At 44.2% G+C, this 21,748-nt stretch overlaps 1 protein-coding gene across 1 annotated transcript in view; it reads left to right on the plus strand.

Moving 5' to 3' along the window:
• Nucleotides 1–21,748, plus strand: part of LOC137384384 (dynein axonemal heavy chain 17-like) — a 1,056,876-nt gene that overhangs the window by 914,358 nt on the left and 120,770 nt on the right. The window contains exons 64-66 of the mRNA XM_068058353.1: nucleotides 743–978; nucleotides 4,070–4,192; nucleotides 20,210–20,414. Of these exons, the coding sequence (XP_067914454.1) occupies nucleotides 743–978; nucleotides 4,070–4,192; nucleotides 20,210–20,414 (564 nt within the window). The remainder of the gene's footprint in view (nucleotides 1–742; nucleotides 979–4,069; nucleotides 4,193–20,209; nucleotides 20,415–21,748) is intronic.

The raw sequence follows: 21,748 nt of genomic DNA on the forward strand, positions 1-21,748 counted from the left end.
TATCCTATTAGCCACAAAATACAATGGATGGTGTCCTCAGCTTGTCTCCATAAGGACTCTGCGGTAGTCACTCCTACCAATACTGTCATGGACAGATACATCTGTGACAGGTAGATTGCTGAGGGCAAAGCCAAGTAAGATTTTCCTCTTGTTCATTCTCTTAACACCTGCCACAAGCCCAGTCTGGCAGATATGTCCTTCAGGACTTGGCCAGCTCAATCAGTAGTGGATGGAGATTGAAGTCCCCCACCCAGAATACTTTCTGTGCCCTTGCTACCCTTTGTGCTTCTTCCAAGTGGTGTTCAACATGGAGCAGCAATGGCTCATCAGCCGAGGAAGGGCAGTAGGTGGTAATCAGCAGAAGGTTTCCTTCCCCATGTTTGACCTGATGCCATGAGAGGCTCCGGAGTTAATGTTGAGGACTCCCAGGGCCACTCCCTCCCAACTGTATACCACTGGCTCTATGTTGACCTGTTAGTACATCTTCACATCTCATTTGCCTAACTTACTGCCATTGAGAATTGATAGGATAGCTACAATTTATTGTCAGAAAAAAGAAAGTTATTTAAAGAAAATGGAAAACAATTATTCAGAAACTTTAAAAAGTTCAGAGTATTTCACATTACTCCCTCAGGTTCAAAACTTAAAGTAGATCATAACTTCAAGTTTTTGTTACTGTTACTGCAAGTTCCAATCAGATTTTGAGATATTTACAGCATGACTTTTTGGGCATTTATTTTAGGTGCCAATTCCAGTAACTGAAAATTTAGATCCACTTTCCCTTCTGACTGATGATGTTGACATTGCTGCTTGGAATAATCAGGGGTTGCCTAGTGATCGGACATCATCTGAAAATGCTACAATCCTCTGTAACACAGAGCGTTGGCCTCTAATTATTGATGCACAGCTGCAGGGTATCAAGTGGATTAAAAGCAAGTTTGGAGATGATTTGAAAATAATAAGACTTGGACAAAGAGGGTATGTACATTTCCTGCAGATTGAAAGATCTCTTAAAATTGTACAATTTCTAAATATTTAACTTGCTTAATTTGAGTACATTAGCTAAATTCTGCCTTTTTTCATAAGATAGGTTTATTTGAAGAAAGGCCTTGAGCACATTTGACTTCTTTCTCTCAGAAGACCAAAAATCCCATCTTCCCATTACAGCATTTTTTCTCTTTCTTAAGTCAGTCCAGTGTGGTGTCCTGGACCACTGTTGCTGGCAATCTCTTCCAGCTTATATTATGATACCAGTAAAGAAATGCTTCTTGACATCTGTCCTGAATTTTCCATTCACAGCCCCAAATAGGTACACTCCTGGTGTGCCTAAAAGTATTGTTTTAGATTTACTTTCTCTATTGCATTAGTTATTATATACTGTATCCTCTGGTTATATTGTTCTAGACATTATAATGTTATACTATAAAGGATCTTTTAAGATGGCATTTATCAAGACTGAAGAGCCTTAACTCATCAAATAATTGCTCATAGCTCTGCCCTCTGACACCAGAGGTACAATTTTAATTATTAGATGCCCTATTTGAAGGCTGGGCCTCAATAAAATGCCACTAGTGAACTCCATACCCTGACCAGGCATCGGACTGCAGCTCACCAGCTCCAGGCTAGTGCTATAGAGGGCGGTCTGGAAGCTGATCCACGCAGCACAAAGTATCTCCAAGAGGAAGGCTCAATCATGGTGGGGAGGAAATCCTTGAGCGGCAGTGGCTCACATCGTTCTTGTGAAGCCCAGAGGAGCAGTCCTGCTCCTCTTGAGCCCATAAAATAATTTTAGACTTATCATGTTGGGCCTCTCTCTTAACCTCCATGTTTTAGTCAGCGAAGCACCATCTGTCTTGTAAGACCTGAAAAGTTGCATTGGGGTCCTATGTGTGTGACAGAACCCCAGTTTTCTTAGATTACTGAGGCTCCCATGATTCAATTTGGCACATGGGCTGCCCAGTGAAAGCACTGAGTCAAAATGGTGGTGGAACAGGAGCCTGTTGACTACATTGTATATAACTGTGCTACCACATTGATTTTGTCAGGTTGAGAAACTTAAAATTTCCCCTCAGGGTTCAGCCAAATTATTCTCTTTATGCACTGTTGTGAAGGCCATTGATGCACTCATGACCATGTTTTGTAAATTACTTTTTCACTGTCGTATATTGTATTTAGAGAAATAATCCATCAAAATTTACAGACTTCATCAATGAGACTCCATTTCTTGATGTACAAACAGAAAATGCCAGAAATATTTAGCAGGTCTGGGAACATCAGTGGTTTTTTGTCTCGTTTCCTTTACTTTGCTTTTGGATGGCAGCTATTCAGGATCCTGCCATTCATATCTCCTCTAGACATATCTTTTGTTTTTTTACTTGTTTCATTACCACTACTTTTAGCTTTACAGAATGAAACCTTTTGTCATTTAATCTCTCCTGCCCTCCACCCTATTACAGACCTTCCCTTGTGTTCTTCTTCCCACCCTCCCCCCTTTCAGTCACTCAAAACCTATTACATTTCTAGCTTTTCCCAGTACTGATGAAAAGTCACCAAGCTGAAACGTTGGCCGGAATTTATCAACCCCTTGGCAACAGGTTGGGAGGCAGGAAGGCTGGTAAAATGACATGGGGAGGCATCGGGAAGTGTGCTTTGTTTTCCCACCGCCATGCCATTTTGCCAGCGGCAGGAAAGCTGGAAGACATGCTGCCTTCTGGAGCCCAATTGAACCAATTAAGTGGCCAATGAAGAGCTTCTTCCTGCCTCCACAGGCATTTTGCCACTGGCAGGGCCCCTCGGCCATGTGGGGAGACTGTCCAGTTCAATATGGCGGTGTCCCAGTGGGCTCCGGGCAGGGTCCTCCTTTTTTGAGCACCCCATGGCCCACCAAGGGGACCACCGGCAGCAATGACACTGCCTTCCCTCTGTGATTCCTCCACCTCCACCTCCCCTTCCCCATGATTGTCTGGGCCTGCTGGGTCGTCGACCTGAGACATTAACTCTGTTTCTCTGTCCACAGATACTGCCAGACCTGCTGAGTATTTTCAGCATTTTCTGTTTTTATTAGCTCTGAGGGAAATTTGCTTTGTTCTTACTTTTCATCATTTGAAATAGGATGAATCCCATATCTATCACAGCTATGATGGGAGAAATGTAAAGTTTTTTAAAAATTTGATATATGAACCAAGATGGGCTGAATAATCTCCCTCATCTGTAACTCCCTTCTGATCTATAGTCAGTGTTTAGCCATTATAACCACGATTAATTTATTTTCTCCCATTGGGGGTAATGGTCCATCTAATCCTGCTTGGTTTCTGAGGCTGATATGACCATAGTCTTACTTTTCTACAAACCATAAACCACACAAAGAATTGTTGGCTTAGAAGCTGGATCATGCTGTGCCAACTTTACAGGTGTAATACAGGCCTCTAAGAGTCCAATATGATGTTCTGCCACAGAAGAGCTCTGTCTGCCATATTGGTAAAGGCACTTCTGTAGGCATCCATGGCATGTGCCTGAAACATTTGCAATAGAGGGCATGGTTAATGCATGTTTTGCAAAATTAGATTGTGCAAGACCACCACATGCAGCATACATGCTGAGGTTGGTATTCTCAGGCACCTGGCAGCTAAACCAGTGGTCCATAAAGAGACTGTTGAGGCCAGTACCAGCAAAGTAAGTTTAAATTTTTTTTAACTTATCTTATTGTGCAGCCAGGAGAACAGGAATGTTCCTCCCGGCTCCACATTTAATTCTATCAGCACCGCTAATGCCCCCTCCCACTTGCCTCCCTCCCAGCGGACTTTCCTTAGGATCTTGAACACCAGTCAATCATGGTGCCTCCCAGGACTGGCAAATTGCCACTGGGACTGGAATTGACACCGATAGCTCACTGGGAATATACAATTTCTCATGGTCCTGCATGTCCTCTTTAGGCATGTGCAATGTGTGCTGCAACCAATTGTACTCTGATTCTGGCACAGTCTAATTTATAGGCCATTATATCTTTTTAAACAACTTTTCTAAGCTACACAAGAATGTAACATTTTATCATTATTCATTGGGCCTACAGTTACCTTGATAGTATTGAAAACGCTATATCCAATGGAGACACTTTATTACTTGAAAATATTGGTGAGACAGTGGAACCGGTCCTAGATGCCCTCTTGGGAAGAAACACCGTCAAAAAGGGAAAGTAAGATCAGCTGTTATATATTGTTTTGATGACGTTTTGTAGTGACTTCCTTCAGTTTGTGGACACCAGGGCAATTTAGCATATTTTACATGCTTTGGGTGAAAAAATTGCATGGCATGCTCTGCTACCTCAACACTAAAAAGAAAGTTACATTTATATCTCATTTATAACTGTAAAATTTAAATTTATCATTTCAAATCTGGCAGTCTTTCTTTGGTCACATTAAGTTGTCAATTTCTTATTGGCTTTCTGATGTTAAGAGTTGCAATGATAGATGCTCAAAGTATCTGATGCACTTCATATCATGCAACAGTCACATCAAGAAAACCAGCATAGCCCAAGGGCAGTGGCAGGGGCATCATCCCCCACCTCCCCTTTATGCAGCAGTCACTGGTTAGTACTGTACCGTTCTCGACAGACCATTGAATGTATTAATGCCAGAACATTTTATCAGTATACCCTGCAGAAATCTTGGGCTATAATTCCTGCATCCTACTGAGACACTGACCTGTACTCCTGCTTACGAATCATTTTATTTTACGAGTTGTTTTATTTCACGGGAAATCTATGCACAGAACACAGTTAAGATCAGCCGCAATTAGTTCAATCATACGAGTTGTCTTTGTGTAATAATATAATGAACACGCCATGTTTCACCACATAAGTGAAATGTCTTTTTTGATTTAATAGATTAGAGGCAACCTTCCACTTCAGTCTGACCTGGGCGTAAAGCATAGAAACATAGAAAATAGGAGCAGGAGTAGGCCATTCGGCCCTTCAAGCCTGCTCCGCCATTCATTATGATCATGGCTGATCATCCAACTCAGTCGCCTGTTATCGAAACATATAGAAAAAGTTGCTGGAATAGTTGTGCAGTCTGCCTAATGTCAGTGTTAGGAGGCCCAAATTGAAAATAGCGCTGGCCTCATTTGACTTTGAGCTGAGTGCACCAAATGATTGGCCTGCTGCAACATGCTGATTCCAGGAGTTCTGAAATCGGCAGTCTCAGCATGCCTTGGTGGTTGTCAGGTTGGGTTGCGTGGGGGTTGGGGGGCTAGTGGAAATTCAAGAGGATCCTTGAATGGTCCAGCAGTGGGTTGGAGTTTTTTTGTGGCTTCAAGAGGAGCAATGCTGCTTCTTCTGATTGCACCAGCAAAATGGGCTAAAACTTTCTGGAGCTGGCATCTTATAGCATATGCTGTCAGTTAGCCTTTTTCCTGCAATTTTCAGCTCAACAGAAACTTACCAGAACTACGAACTGATAATTGCATGGGAAGGGCAAGGGAGCATATGGGATGTATTGGATGTTACGATCAGGTGAGAAAGAGGTCTAGGGCTCCCTTTCAGCCTTCACCTGATCTTACTGTCACAGGGTTTAATTTTAAACACACCGTATTTTAGCTCCCCCTTGGTGAATCCTTGTTCACTGCTTTCCAATTATAAGGCAAAGAAACCAGCACAAACAAGCTTTCTTAGGTTTAAAGATGAAAAGTTGAAATTTATTTAACTTAAACTTAAACTCTAATTCAGTTAATGCCTACAGATACATGCCACTCAACACGTTTGCATGCATACGCAATACACACATGCAAATAGAGACAGAAAAGAGCAGAAAAAAATAAAGTGGAAAGGTTTGAGGCAATATCTGAAGAGTTTTTTTTACGGTTCTTCAAGATCACTGTAGAGTCCTTGTTTGTAGGTAGATCTTGCTTTTCGTTGGAGCCCAGTATTCTTCTTAAACCTTGTTTGCTGCAGGAGACTTTTCTCTCTTGGTGTTCATGTGTCTTCAGTGGATTCAGAGGCTTGTGAGAAAGAGATGGGAGCAGATAGACAGGAGAGGCTGTGGCGAGCCAGCCAGGAGAGATCTTCTCAGTCCAGGAACAATCTGCTTTCTGCCAGACTTTTTTTTGGGGGGAAGTTTCTCTTCCATTTGCCCATTTCCATATCTGCCAAGGGTCTTTGCTGCTGCTGAGGTAACATTTTTAAAAAGTCAGTAGTCATGCAAAGACTTTTGACTTCAGGGGATGGGTGGTTCACTTTTTTTCTGACTTTGGGGGAGGATTCTTTGCTAATCTCTCCTTTGTCCCAGAGGACACTCCTGCCTGCAGGTATTTGTGCAGACTTATAAATGCCCTGCTTTATCACAATGGAAGCACACAGATCTCCGGGTCTCACTCTTGCTCACAGCACCTTCCTTTTTGGCTGGAGGAGGGCCCCCTGTGTATCCTGCTTTCCTTTCTCTCCCAGGACTGCCTGGGCTTCTATCACCTCCACACCCTTTGTCCTTTTTGGATTTGTGGGGGTGATTAGGAAAGGTTCTCCCCTGGGAAACTGACTTTTAAATCAGCCAGAACGGCCGCTTGCCGGACTCCCTGAACCAGCTGCTCCTCTACATGGGTCTTTATTGAGAGTGGGAGAGAGTTTTTAAATTCCTCTAACAGAATTACTTCTCTGAGAGTCTCATAGCTGAGCTGTATTTTAAGAGCCCTCTGCCACTGGTCAAAAGCCAGCTGCTTACCTCTAGCAAACTCCAGATAAGTTTGATTAGCTTGTTTTTTGAGGGTTCTACACCTTTGGCAGTAGGCTTCAGGTACTAATTGATATGGCCCGAGGATAGCATTTTTGGTCCGTTCATAATTTGATGAACTCTCATCTGGCAACAAGGAATAAACCTCATGGGCTTTTACAGTTAGTTTGCTTTGTCTTAAAAGGGACCAAGTCTGAACTGGCCATTTTAGCTGCCTTGCCAGTTTCTCAAAAGACACAAAAAATGTTTCCACATATTCCTCATTGAATTTTGGAATTAATTGCATGAGCTTTAGCAATTTTGTACCCAGCCCTGAATTATGCTCCTCCATATTGGCCATGCTTTCACAGGAGTTACTCTGTTGCCACCCCCCTTCTCCTGTCTTTTGTTTTTCCTCACATTCCATCTGGAAGGCTCTTTCTTTCTCCCTCTCTCTTTCCTCAAATTCAAGTTTCCTTGTTCTAGTTGTATCTTTGCTAACACTACCCTGGCACATTCTGCTTCTCACCCTGTTTCTGCTTCTTCAGATTCAAGGGAAAAATGATTGGTCACTAGCCTTATGAGTTCAGACTTCCTAGCCTTGCCATTTACAGTGATCCCACACTGCTCAGTCATTTTTCTCAACTCTTCCATAGACAGTGCTTTAACTTATCCCAACTTACTTCACCCTGGCCTGAAGAGCTACTAGCTTCAGATGCAGACATGTTAGTATTAAATCACACACAACCACAAGAAAACCTGTAGTAATCTTGCTCTTTTTTGCTTGAGAACAATTTGGCTTCCCACTTCCAATTTCTCTCGTTTGTCTGTGGGTAAAATTCTGCACTCTAGCACCCAAATTTCTGTTATGACTAGATGAGAAAGGTGTCTAGGGGTCCCTTTTTGCCTTCACCTGGTCTTGTTGTAGCAGGGTTTAATTTTTAAACACAATGTGTTTTGAGCTCCCCCTTGGTGAATCCTTCTTCACCACTTTCCAATTATAAGGCAAAGAAATGAGCACAACCAAGTTTTCTCAGGTTTAAAGAAGAAAAGTGAAATTTATTAAAACTTAAACTTAAACTCTAATCCGGTTAACACCTACGGATATATGATGCGCCCACGCTAGCATGCATACGCGATACATGCATCCAAATAGCGACAGAAAAGAGCAGAAGAAAAATGAAGTAGAAAGATTTGAGGCAATATCTGAAGAGTTGTTGTTATGCTTCTTCAAGCTCACTGTAGCGTTCTTGATTGTAGGTAGATGTTGCTTTTCGTTGGGGCCCAGTAGTCTTCTTAAACCATGTTCCCTGTAGAAGACTTTTCTCTCTTGAGGTTCATGTGGATTCAGAGGCTAGTGAGAAAGAGATGGGAGCAGGCAGACAGGAGAGGCTGTAGCGTGCCAGCCAGGAGAGATCTTCTCAGTCCAGGAACATTCTGATTTCTACCCAAACTGTTTGTACAAATTCAAAAACCTCAGGTTGTCCAGCAGGTTAGACATGTGACTAGCTGGTTTGAACATGTCCCCTTGTGTATTTGGCCATCTCAGCAGTCAACCTGGAATGCGAGCTCCCCCACCTTCAACGTCTGATGATCAAAAGTCCATTATGGGTTGTGTGTGTCAGGGAATGGCTGCTTTGTCCTTCTAAACACTGTCTGTTAAAATGCAAACGTCCCTTCCAGCCACAGATGATCTGTTCAACACGTCCTCCCCTCACTCCAGTAACAGTTTAAAATCAATGTTCATGACAAAATTAATGCACCTCATTCTTGGCAGGTGGGAACCTAGCATGACAAAACATTTATTTCAACATTGCATCCTCTCTCCCCCCTCCCCAACTGAGTCTTCAACATATAAATTGACCTATCCCCCCCAAAAATACACTTTTTGAAGTTCTGAACTTTCCCCCCCAAACCTCAGTATCTTTGACCCTTCCCACCATCCCCACAAACAATAGGAATAGTTTTCACCGCTCCCCCCTCCCCTGCCCTGATAATTTTATTTCTCCCCCCTCCCCACCAGTGTCTCACCTTGGAACTCCAACAGTGTTCCGAAGGTGTGCAAGTTGCAGCCGGTTGGCCGTAAAATCGGCATGGGACAGCCGGCGGCGGCAGGTAAGTTCATTTCCATTTTAATTTAACTAATTTCAATATTTAAGTGAAGGCCCCACCACCAAGTGGTGGGGAGGGCTGCACCTAGGACTCATCGCTGCCACTAATATCCAGCAGGGGCTTCTCAGCATCATGGGTCATGGCAGGCCACTCCCACTTGCATTTTACAGGCCCCCCCACCATGACCCACGTGGTCAAGGGGCTGGAAAAATCCCAGCTCTCAGTTTCTTGCCAACATATCCTCGTTGTTTTCTTCCCTCAGCCTCTGCACCAAGCAACCTCCCATCTTCAGTGATTTCAACCTCCAACTTAACTCTCCTTGCCCACTCTCCTGAGTTAACTGCTTTTCTGTCCACCCTTAACCACCCTCCATATAAACCCTCCTACCTATATTCACAGCCATCATTGCCACCTCACACCATCTCTCTATTTGCATCATCTCAATCATACATACAACCATCTCTGATCATTTCCTTGCATCCATCACTACTCACATTCCCCTTCCAATCCCATTTCCTTATATGTCTGCCTCTAGAAAAACTCCCCCAAGTCATTTTGGGGACATAAGCATGATAAAGACCAGGGAGAAAAACTGATTTTGAGAAGCTGAGAATAGAACTTGAGAAATAAAATCAACAAGAATATTGGCGAACAATAATATAGGACAGCAATGGGAAACATTTAAAACAGTGTTTAACAGAACCTGGGAAAAATATATGCCACTAAAAAAAAACAATTTAAACACTAATGAGACACCATGAATGAATAAAGACATAAGGGAAAAATCGAGAGTAAGTAAAGGGACATACGCTAAGTACAAGGACAGCAGAGGATAGCAAGACAAGAGAGAATAAAAAGAGACTAGGGGAGAAGTCAAAACAATTAGGATTGCAAATAGGGAGTGTAAAATTAAATTATCAAGAAACATAAAACAAAATAATAAAATATTTTACAAGCACATAAATAAAAGGCATGTCAGGTTGGGAATAGGGCCATTAAGGGATGGTCAGGATGAAATCATATGCAGTGATAACGAAAAGGCAGAAATATTAAATCATTTTGCTTCACTATTTACTAGGGAGATTGATCAAATGGACATGACATCGGAAGAAATGATACAACTACATTTAAATTAAAAAGAGGGGAAATATTAATCAAACTCAGAGGATAAAACACTAAAATAAATAAACCACCAGCAAACACATCTTCCCCTCCCCTCCCCTGCCAGCATTCCGAAGGGATCATTCCCTCCGCGACACCCTGGTCCAGTCCTCCATCATACCCAACACGTTGTCCCCTTCCCATGACATCTTCCCATGCAATCACTGAAGATGTAATACCTCCCCTTTTACCTCCTCTCTCCTTACCATCCAAGGCATCAAACGTGAAGCAGTGATTTACTTGCACTTCTTTCAATTTAGTATTTTTTTTTATTCATTCATGGGATGTGGGCGACACTGGCCAGGCCAGCATTTATTGCTCATCCCTACTTGCCCTTGAGAAGGTGGTGGTGACCTGTCTTCTTGAACCGCTGCAGTCCATTTGGGGTAGGTATACCCACAGTGCTGTTAGGAAGGGAGTTCCAGGATTTTGACCCAGCGACAGTGAAGGAACAGCGATATAGTTCCAAGTCAGGATAGTGTGTGACTTGGAGGGGAACTTGCAGGTGGTGGTGTTCCCATGTATTTGCTGCCCTTGTCCTTCTAGTTGGTAGAGGTCACGAGTTTGGAAGGTGCTGTCGAAGGAGCCTTGGTGCATTGCTGCAGTGCATCTTGTAGATGGTACACACTGCTGCCACTGTGCGTCGGTGGTGGAGCGAGTGAATGTTTGTAGATGGGGTGCCAATCAAGCGGGCTGATTTGTCCTGGATGGTGTCGAGCTTCTTGAGTGTTGTTGGAGCTGCACCCATCCAGGCAAGTGGAGAGTATTCCATCACACTCCTGACTTGTGCCTTCAAGATGGTGGACAGGCTTTGGGGAGTCAGGAGGTGAGTTACTCGCCTCAGGATTTCTAGCCTCAGGATTTCTAGCCTCTGACCTGCTCTTGTAGCCACGGTATTTATATGGCTACTCCAGTTCAGTTTCTGGTCAATGTTGATGTTGATGTTGATAGTTGGGGATTCAGCGATGGTAATGCTGTTGAATGTCAAGGGGAGATGGTTAGAGTCTCTCTTGTTGGAGATGGTCATTGCCTGGCACTTGTGTGGTGCGACTGTTACTTGGCACTTATCAGCCCAAGCCTGGATATTGTCCAGGTCTTGCTGCATTTCTACACGGACTGCTTCAGTATCTGAGGAGTCACGAATGGTGCTGAACATTGTGCAATCATCAGCGAACATCCCCACTTTTATTTTATTTTTTTTTAATTTTATTTTATTTAGAGATACAGCACTGAAACAGGCCCTTCGGCCCACCGAGCCTGTGCCGACCAACAACCACCCATTTATACTAACCCTACAGGAATCCCATATTCCCTGTCACCTCCCTACACTAGGGGCAATTTACAACAGCCAATTTACCTATCACCTGCAAGTCTTTGGATGTGGGAGGAAACCGGAGCACCCGACGAAAACCCACGCAGACACAGGGAGAACTTGCAAACTCCGCACAGGCCGTACCCAGAATCGAACCCGGGTCCCTGGAGCTGTGAGGCTGCGGTGCTAACCACTGTGCCACTGTGGCACTTCTGACCTTATGATTTAAGGAAGGTCATTGATGAAGCAGCTGAAGATGGTTGGGCCCAGGACACTACCCTGAGGAACTCCTGTAGTGATGTCCTGGAGATCAGATGATTGACCTCCAACAACCACAACCATCTTCCTTTGCGCTAGGTATGACTCCAGCCAGCGGAGGGTTTTCCCCTGATTCCCATTGACCTCAGTTTTGCTAGGGCTCCTTGATATCATACTCGGTCAAATGCTGCCTTGATGTCAAGGGCAGTCACTCTCACCTCACCTCTTGAGTTCAGCTCTTTTGTCCAAGTTTGAACCAAGGCTGTAATGAGGTCAGGAGCTGAGTGGCCCTGGCAGAACCCAAACTGAGCGTCACTAAGCAGGTTATTCCTAAGCAAGTGCCGCTTGATGGCATTGTTGATGACACCTTCCATCACTTTACTGCTTTGTCTTTTCCTACAACTATTAGCACTCTATTAGGTCCCACCTAATAGACTAATAGACAGAGCATGTGAAGCCAGGGGGCAAGTAGCAGAATGGATAGCTGGTTGGCTGAAAGACAAAAATAGAGAGCAGGGATTAAGGGTATCTGTTCAGAGTGGCAGAAGATGGGAATTGGGGTCCCACAAATTTATATAATTTATAAAAAAGCAAACCAAGTACTAGAGTTTATTTCTAGAGGGATAGAATTGAAAAGTAGAGACGTTATACTAAACTTAAATTGAGGTTTGATTACCTATCACTTGGAGTACTTTGTGCAGTTCTGATCGCCACATTATAAGAAGGATATAGTGGCACTGGAGGGGTGCAAAAACATTTTACAAGGATGATACCAGAACTGGGTAATTCCAGTGGCAGCAGGATGAGGCCCTTAATTGGGCATTAATTCCCCACTTAAGGGCCTCAGTTGGTGATGGCACAGGAAGGCCGTTCACAGGACTTCCCATCCTGAACTTAATTTGGGTGGAGGCGTGATGGTGGTGGCGACCACCCCCCCCCCCCCACCACCCCACCACCATCCTGCCTGATTATATGCGCTCCCCGTCTATAAACCTGACACAGGGGAGAGTATAAAATTCCCCCTGGAGAGTGTTTCCACTTCTGGTGACTAGCAAAACTAGAGGCTATTGATATAAGATAGTCATCAAAAAAATCAAACAGTGAATCCATAAGAAACGTTTTTACCCAGAGAGTGGCGAGAATGTGGAACTCACTACCACAGGAAGTAGTTGAGGTGAATAGCATTTAAGGGGAAATGAGATTACCATACGAGGAGGAAGGGAATAGATGGTAATGTGCAAAAGTTAGATGAGGAAGGATGTGAGGAGTTTGAATGGACCTGAATGGCCAGTTTCTGTTCTGTATATTCTATAACTTACAACAGCACTTTCAGATTCCCAACTGTTTAGACTTTGGCCTCCATTTACCGCGATACTGCTAAATTACACCCTCATCTCTATCTTTGATGTTCTTGTCCAAAGTAAAAACCTTGCTCTCTCCCACCCTGGTCATTGGTAAGGCTTCCTTAATTCCAAGGGATGTCGTTTGAATGTTTCAGGCAAACAGCTGGTTTAGTTGTTTGATAGCTGCCCTTCCTGCTTCTGCACCTTACCTCCTGAGTCCTCCAAGATTTTTCACTGGCCATCTTCTATTTCTTGTCTACATGTTTCCCCTCCCTGACTTCATCTGAAAACACAACGCCTTCTGAAAACACAATGTTTGGTTTCAGTGTATGCTCTACCTCGCAAAGCCTCTCTTGACCCCTCCACTGCCGTTGTGTTCAGTACTGAATGAGGCTAGATTTCCTGCAATTAAACATTTGAAAGACCAAAGCCATTGTCTTTTACCCCCGCTACAAATTATGTTTCCTAACCACCAATCCATCCACTTCCCAAGCCATTGTCTCAGGTTGACCAGATTGTTCGCAACCTTCGCATCCTATTCAACCCTGAGTTGATCGTCATACCCTTATCATCTTCATCACCAAGACCACCTTTTTCCACCTCCATAATATCATCTAGCTCCATTCCTGCCTCAGCCCACCTGCTGCTGAAACCCTGATCCATACTTTTGTTGCCTCTGGTTGTCTATTTCAATGCTGTCCTGGTTGGTCTCCCATCTTCTATCATCTATAAACAAGCTCATCGAAAACTCTGCTGTCCATAACAATTCTCACAGTTAATATTTCAGGTCCATAACCTTTCACCAGAACTGGGCGGCACAGTGGCGCAGTGGTTAGCACCGCAGCCTCACAGCTCCAGGGACCCGGGTTCGATTCCGGGTACTGCCTGTGTGGAGTTTGCAAGTTCTCCCTGTGTCTGCGTGGGTTTTCTCCGGGTGCTCCGGTTTCCTCCCACAAGCCAAAAGACTTGCAGGTTGATAGGTAAATTGGCCGTTATAAATTGTCACTTGTATAGGTAGGTGGTAGGGAAATATAGGGACAGGTGGGGATGTTTGGTAGGAATATGGGATTAGTGTAGGATTAGTATAAATGGGTGGTTGATGTTCGGCACAGACTCGGTGGGCCGAAGGGCCTGTTTCAGTGCTGTATCTCTAAAAAAAAACTGTTCTGATGAAAGGTTATTAACCTGAAACGTTGGGCTGGATTTTAACAGCCCACCACCAATCTTGGCGGCGACCTTAAAAAATGCACAATTACAGCGGCTTATTTAAATAGCCAGAGCACCCGGCACCCCCACCCCCGCAATCTCATGGAGGGGGCTGGCTGGCTGGCCTCAGCAATGGCATCAGCTGCCTTTGCACAGGCACTGGTGCCATTTTTAAAGGGCAGCCAGCCCTGCTGCCTAACTTAAATTTTTAAAGACAGATCCCCTCAAATTAAATAAATAAATTTCTAACGCCCCTTTCCCACCCCCCACCATAACAATAACTATTTTCCCTTCCCCCCCCATAAACTATTTACCTTCTATATCTGACCTCCCCCCTTACCCAAACTGCACAAAGTTTAAAGTTCAACCCTTCCCTCAATTCCCTACACTCATTACATTTATTTGACCCCGTCCCCCCCACTCTCGAACTGAAAATCTTATCTCCTCGCCCTCCTTACCAGTGTGGCACTGCTTTCCCCCAGATGGGGAGTTGAAGGCGTCGCTGCGTCAAAGATCGTGGTGGGCCCTTAAGATCACAGGTAAGTGTACTTTAGTTCATTCATTTTATTGATTTGAATATTTTAATTGAGTTCCCATCGCCCAGCAGCAGTGGGGGAGAGCCACCACGAAGCCTCACCACCAGCAGCAGGATCGGACTGGGCCCTCCTGGGGTCGGGGCCCATGGCGGACCTCATCTGGACCCATCTTCAGGCCCCCCCCCACCCAGCCACGGAACTCAACGCCAAGGGGCAACAAGATCCAGCCCATTAAATCTGTTTCTCTCTCTACAAATGCTGCCTGACCTGCTGAGTATTTCCCCCATTTTCTGTTTTTATCTTAGATTTCCAGCATCCGCAGTACTTTGCTTTTGTGTTGTTGCACCAAGTTCCATTCACCCCATCACCCTGTGCTCACTGAGCCACATTGGTTCAGGGTTAAACAACACTCAAATTTTTAAAATTCTCATTCTTGTTTTCAAATCCTTCTATCGTCTTGCCCCTCACTATCACTGTAATCTCCTCCAGCCCATCAACCCTCCTATATATATGTAATGATGTGGGTACAGCAAGCGATTAAGAAGGCAAATGCAATGTTGTTGTTTATTGCAAGGGTAATGTAATATAGAAGTAGAAATGTTTTGCTTCAGTTGTACAGGGCATCGGTGAGACCACATCTAGAGTATTGTGTACAGTTTTGGTCTCCTTATTTAATTGCATTGGACACAGTTCAGAGAAGGTGCACGCGACTGATTCCTGGAATGAAAGGGTTATCTTATGAGGAAAGGTTGGACAAGTTGGATCTATATTCATTGGCGTTTAGAAGGATCAGAGGTAATCTTATTGAAACAAATCTCTGTCTCACCAGTTTTAGTCTCTTGCGCATCCCCGATTTTAATTGCTCCACCTCATCCTCCATGGCTGATTTTGTTTCCTGTGAAACATCTTGGGATTTTTACTACATTAAAGGCACTGTATAAATGCAAGTTGTTGTAAGATTCTATAAGTCAATTTTGAGCTTTGTATAGCACCAATTTCAAAGGTAGAGGGTCTGTATCCAAGTAGGTTTGATAATGCAGTTCGCCTGGCCATTTCATGAACCTCACTCGGGTCAAGAGAAAATGATTTAATGTCATGTCCAGGGGAGCTTTTGAAATATCAAGGTCTCATGCTAGGCCCCCACCTGCCAAGAATGAGGCACATTAATTTTGTCATGAACATTGATATTAAACTGTTGCTGGAGTGAAGAAAGCACTTGTTAAACAGATCAGCCGTGCCTGGAAAAGACATTTGCATGTTAACATTCGGTGATTGGAAGGACAAAAGACCATTCCCTGACACATTCAACCCACAATGGATACTGATCACCAGATATTGTGTGTAAAAGGAGCATTCAAGAGACTGCTAAGGTGATACAATCCAAGATGTGGTCAGACCAGTTAGTCACATGACTAACCTGCTTGGCAACCTGGGTTTTTCTGAATTATACAAAAAGTTTGAACTCACAGAGAGTGTCTATTTGCTCCTGGACTGAGAAGATCTCTCCTGTCTGCTCTCATCTCTTTCTTACAAGCCTCTGAATCCACCTGAGACACATGAACTCCGAGAGAAAAGTCTGCTACAGCAAACAAGGTTGAGGAAGAATACTGGGCCCCACGAAAAGCAAGAACAACCTACAATCAAGGACTCTACAGTGAGCTCGAAGAACCGTAATAAAAACTCTTCAGATATTGCCTCAAACTTTTCCACTTTATTTTTCTTCTGCTTTTTTCGGTCTCTATTTGAATGTGTGTATCACGTATGCATACTAGCGTGGGCATGTTGTGTATCCGTAGGCATCAAATGAATTAGAGTTTAAGTTTAATAAATTTCAACTTTTCTTCTTTAAACCTAAGGAAGCCTGCTTGTGCTGGTTTCTTTGCCTTTTAATTGGAAAGCGTTGAACAAGGAATCACCAAAGGGGAGCTAAAAACACGGTGTGTTTAAAATTAAACCCTGTTACGGTAAGACCAGGTGAAGGCTAAAAGGGAACCCTAGATCTCTTTCTCACCTGATCGTAACACAAGGCTGTAAGAGTAGTCAGTCTTTGAAGGTCTAAACTGAGGACCTTTTCTGAGATAATTAGATTGGAAATGTTGGGGATTAGCTCAGAAACATCTTGCTTAAATTAAGTAAGGTGACACACCAATATGGGGGTAGTATCATGTGATTTTATTTTATATCCTTATGTTTGAACTAAACAACTCTGATTATATCCATGCCTTTATACATTTCACCTTCCTGCGGAATAAAAATGTTTACAATTTGAATCTAACTCAACCACATCTTATGTTAACTGAGCTCTTTTGGAGAGATTTAAGAAACAAACATGCAAAGGACATAATTATCTAGTCCATGTTGCAAGGAATGTTCCCTTGAAGTTGTGTAGCTGCGCAGCAATCCAAAGGTTCCCACGCAAGCTGCGCACAAGACGACTCATGAGCAGCCATGCAAAAAAATTCAAAGGGCCTGTGCACTACAGAAAAAAAAAATAGAGGGTACGTTGGGCAAAAGGTGATGATATTGGTACATTACCGGGTTACATTATTTTACAAGCATCATAAATGGTACAGTGGTGTAGTGGTTATTTTATTGGACTAATAATCTAATAGAGTGGACTAATAATCTAGAGAACATGGGCTGAATTTTCAGGCCACCCTGAATGTAGCAATGGAGGTGGGGTGCCCTGAAAAAGAACAGCACCAGCAAGCGTGTCAATTGCAGCACACCGTTGCCATTGCCAGTAATTTTGGAGGAGACAGATTCAGAGCCCAGGAAGGCCGCCTGCCTCCATGAGGCAGTCAGGCAATTAGACTCATTAATAGCCTTGTTAAAGGTAGGTTTAGGAGTCCGACTTGGATTTTCCAATCGGCCTCCAGTTTCTGGATGCAATGGAGAGGGCAGATCAACAACCTGGACGCGGGCGCCCAGTGGCAGGTTGGAGTGTCAGCACTCCTGACAAGCCTACAGGCCCTCCCTGCCTGCCTGGATGAGGGTACAGCCAAAGATCAGCCTGTAGAGGGATTTCTCCGCATCATCACAGTGGCAGCCTGGTTGCTTTTTCTCTTTTTTTATTAAAGTTTTTTAAAACGTGACTATGAGGACACCTTGTTGAGGCACCCTCCCAGTTACTTACCTTCTACAACAGCCAAGCGCTCCTCTGAAGCTGGAAGGCTTCTAATTGGCCCTCCAGCTTCAAGAGCCTGCCTGCAAGCTTATTTCCTCAAGTGCCCATCCAATTTCCTTTTGAAATCATTGATCGTCTCCGCTTCAACCACCCTTGTGGGCAACAAGTTCCAGGTCATTACCACTCGCTGTGTAAAAAGGGCCTAGATTTTAAGCAGCTGACGGGGGTCCTGATGCTGGGCCAAAAAGGTGAGGAAACCTCGTCTTGGCTGTTTCGGGGTGGTGCCCTGGCTGCACTTTATAGCGCGTGGGCAATTAGTCCTGCCTCCAAGAGCTACCAGCCAATCAGAGGGCCAGTAGCTCAGCAGTCCCAGCAGCGCCACTGAGAGCAGTGGCCACTGCTGGAACTGCAACAGTTGCTGGACCAGGAGCAGATGTCGAGCCCCTGACTGCAGGTAAGTGGGTGCAAGCCCGGTGAGGGGTAGTTGATGGTTGGGGTGTAGGTGATGGCACAGAGGCGGCTATTGCTGCCGGGGGCCCTCTGTGGGCCACAAATTGCCCATGGAGGAGGGCCCTCTCCCCACCAGCCCACCTGGAGTTACTGGGAAACCTCTGCAAGTTACAAAGGGCGGTTCCTCCCCCCCCGCCCCCCCCCCCCCTACCGCTAGTAAAATGTCAGCCATGAGAGGAAGCGGCCCTTAAGTGCCATATATTGGCCACTTAAGGACCTCAATTGACCTCTGCGTGGGAAGGCCATCCTCGGCCTTCTCCGCCCCGGACTAAATTCCATGGTATCGAGAAGGCGACGGGCATTCCACCCCCCCGCCTTCCCACACAATTTTATGGGCCCCTCCTGCCACCCTGCCCGTCCCTACAGGGCATATAAAATTCAGCACAAGAGTGACTTTGTACTTCTACCAATGACTGAGTTGGCCGAGTCGTGAAGGATGTAGCTGCCAGGCCAGGTTTGTGGCAGGTGCTGAGAGAACTAACATGTGGGAATAACCTTCTTGACATCGTTCTCTCAGCACCTGCCACAAGCCTGGCCTGGCCTGGCAGCTACATCCTTCAGGACTCGGCCAACTCTGTCATTGGTAGAACTACAAAGAACTAGCATGTGGGAATAACCTTCTTGACATCGTTCTCATCAATTTGCCTGTCACAGACTGCTTCTGGGAGCGACCAAAGACACTGAATTCTCAAATGTATCTATCGTAGGTCTAAATTTGTAATAGAGGCCTCCAGAAAGTCCTAATACAAACATATGCACATACAAATTAGGAGCAGGAGTAGGCCACTCGGCCCCTCGAACCTGCTCCTCCAGTTAACAAGTTCATGGTTGATCTGATTGTAACCTCAACTCCACATTCCCGCCTACCCCCAATAACCTTTCACCCCCTTGCTTATCAAGAATCTATCTACCTCTGCCTTAAAAATATTCAAAGACTCTACTTCCACCGCCTTTTGAGGAAGAGTTTCAAAGACTCATGACCCTCTGAGAAAAAACATTTCTTCTCATCTCTGTCTTAAATAGGAGACTCCTTATTTTTAAACAGTGACTCCTAGTTCTAGATTCTCCCACAAGAGGAAACATCCTTTCCACATCCACCCTGTCAAGATCCCTCAGAATCTTTTATATTTCAATTAAGTCGCCTTTTACTCTTCTAAACTCCAGCGGATACAAGCCTAGCCTGTCGTACCTTTCCTCATAAGAAAAACTCCCCCATTCCAGGTATTAGTCTAGTAAACCTTCTCTGAACTGCTTCCAATGCATTTACATCCTTCCTTAAATAAGGAGACCAATACTACACACAGCACTCCAGATGCAGTCTCACCAATGCCCTGCATAACTGAAGCATAACCTCCCTACTTTTGTATTCAATTCCCCTTGCAATAAATTATAACATTCTATTAGCTTTCCCAATTACTTGCTGTACCTGCATACTAACCTTTTGTGATTCATGTACTAGGCCACCCAGATCCCTCTGTATCACAGAGCTCTGCAATCTCTAATTATCTGAAAACATCCTATGGAGTGGAAAAAACACTTGCCTTCCTGTCTTTACCCTGCTCTAGGATCTCTCCCGAGCCTTCCCCACCATGTTACTATGGGCATGCTTATGCTGAGGTGCATAGTGAGCAAACCTCCTGAAGAGACAGTTTGGAAACATCTCCTGTTGCCTCATTTACATGGCTGCAAAGAGTCTGGTTTGACTGCAGGCATAGTTGGAAGCCCAGAGCCATGTTCCCAGGAAAGCCCCAGAAATCCCAGGGCTATATACAAGGGGTTGAGAACCAGTAAGGTCTCCATTCCCCGCTCTTGAACAAGTAAATATCAGTCTTAAGTTAATCATAGGACTTCATATATATTTATGTGTTGTAAACCTATTATAAATTTAGTTCATAAGCTGCTCTAACTTATAAAGTTCAATAATTACTATTTTAATGTATGCTTAGGTATATCCATATAGGAGATAAAGAAGTTGAATATAATCCCAACTTCCGAATGATACTACACACCAAGTATTTTAATCCTCATTACAAACCAGAAATGCAAGCTCAATGTACTTTGATTAATTTCCTTGTAACAAGAGATGGTCTGGAAGATCAGCTACTGGCTGCAGTGGTTGCTAAAGAACGCCCTGATTTAGAAGAACTGAAGGTATATTTTAGATAGATAAACAGAAAGACTTATACACAAATGCTAAGTAAATATAACACATAATTTGTCACGCTAATGCTTTTCTCATGACATTACTCAGTTAGTTGAAGGATATATTATTTTATGCTGTTAATATAGAATATACAATCAGGTCCATTTATTTATTGTAATTCAATAAGTGTTTCTTTTATTATTAAAATCCTTATGGGACTATTAGCAGTATTTCTGGACTCAAATGTGATTTTGTTCTTATTTCTGTGGGAATTGCAAAACAGTGGTCTTGATTAATATTATAGCCAGATTTTGATGAAAAAATAGTGACCTATGAATGACACGCCATTATTACTCGTCCAACAACTTGTAGCAAGGAAGAGATACACAGTGAATTGTGATTCGGCACAAGTTGCTGGCCGATTTGCAACACTTCACAACAATGGCATCTTGTGCTTGAGATCCCTGTGATTTTCATAGAGTTCCTGCATTGGCACATTAACTGTCCATTGCATTTACCACAGAAAGTTAAATGTAGTAATTAACAGATAAGAATCCCTTTTAATGGCATGACAGTAGTTAATGGCTGCCAATAAACCTCTCTGTTCCAAAATGTGAACAGCTATAAGTAATGTTCCCTTTAATATTAAGTTGTTGTGCACAACATGTTTTTTCAGTGTGTGGTCCCGTTAAATTTTTCTGCTCAGATGCACACGTATGTTATTAATCACAGAACAAGATCCGTGGAGTACCTTTTAGGCTGCTGTGCAGCCCCGCATCCGCTCAACTTAGCGGAACCTTAGTTATAAGTATGGGCCGGAAATTTATGTGGCAGCAGAAGGCCCCCCCCCCCCCGCCAGGGACTTAAGTGGGGAAAGTGGAATTGAAGCCCAAAATCAGCCATGATTGTATTGAATGGTGGAGCAGGCTCAATGGGCCATATGGTCTACGTCTGCTCCTATTTGTTGTGATCTTGTGTTCTTCTATTAAAGTTGGGGGCCAGCCCACCACTGCTGGACCAGGAAGCCATACTGCAATATTGCGTGGCCCAGGCCCTTAATTGGCCTCGGGTGGGACTTCCACCCCTCCGAGGAAGGAATTCCAGCCTCAAAGCGTTGCCTGCCATTTGGCGGGCCTGCAGCCCTTCAGTCCCAGCAGCGCCATCGGGAGTGGTGGTTACTGCTGGAACTGCACCCAGCATGAGCAGCAGCATGGATGCCAGCCCCAAAAAAAGGTAAGTGGGGTTTCGGACCTCGTCGGGGACAATCAGCTGTGCCCCAGTGAGAGGGCTGGGGTCGATCAGGAGGGCAGGGGTAGGTACTCCAACAGGTGGCTTCTGCTGC

This window comes from Heterodontus francisci, chromosome 26 (assembly GCF_036365525.1).
Source record: "Heterodontus francisci isolate sHetFra1 chromosome 26, sHetFra1.hap1, whole genome shotgun sequence".
Classification (NCBI taxonomy): domain Eukaryota; kingdom Metazoa; phylum Chordata; class Chondrichthyes; order Heterodontiformes; family Heterodontidae; genus Heterodontus; species Heterodontus francisci.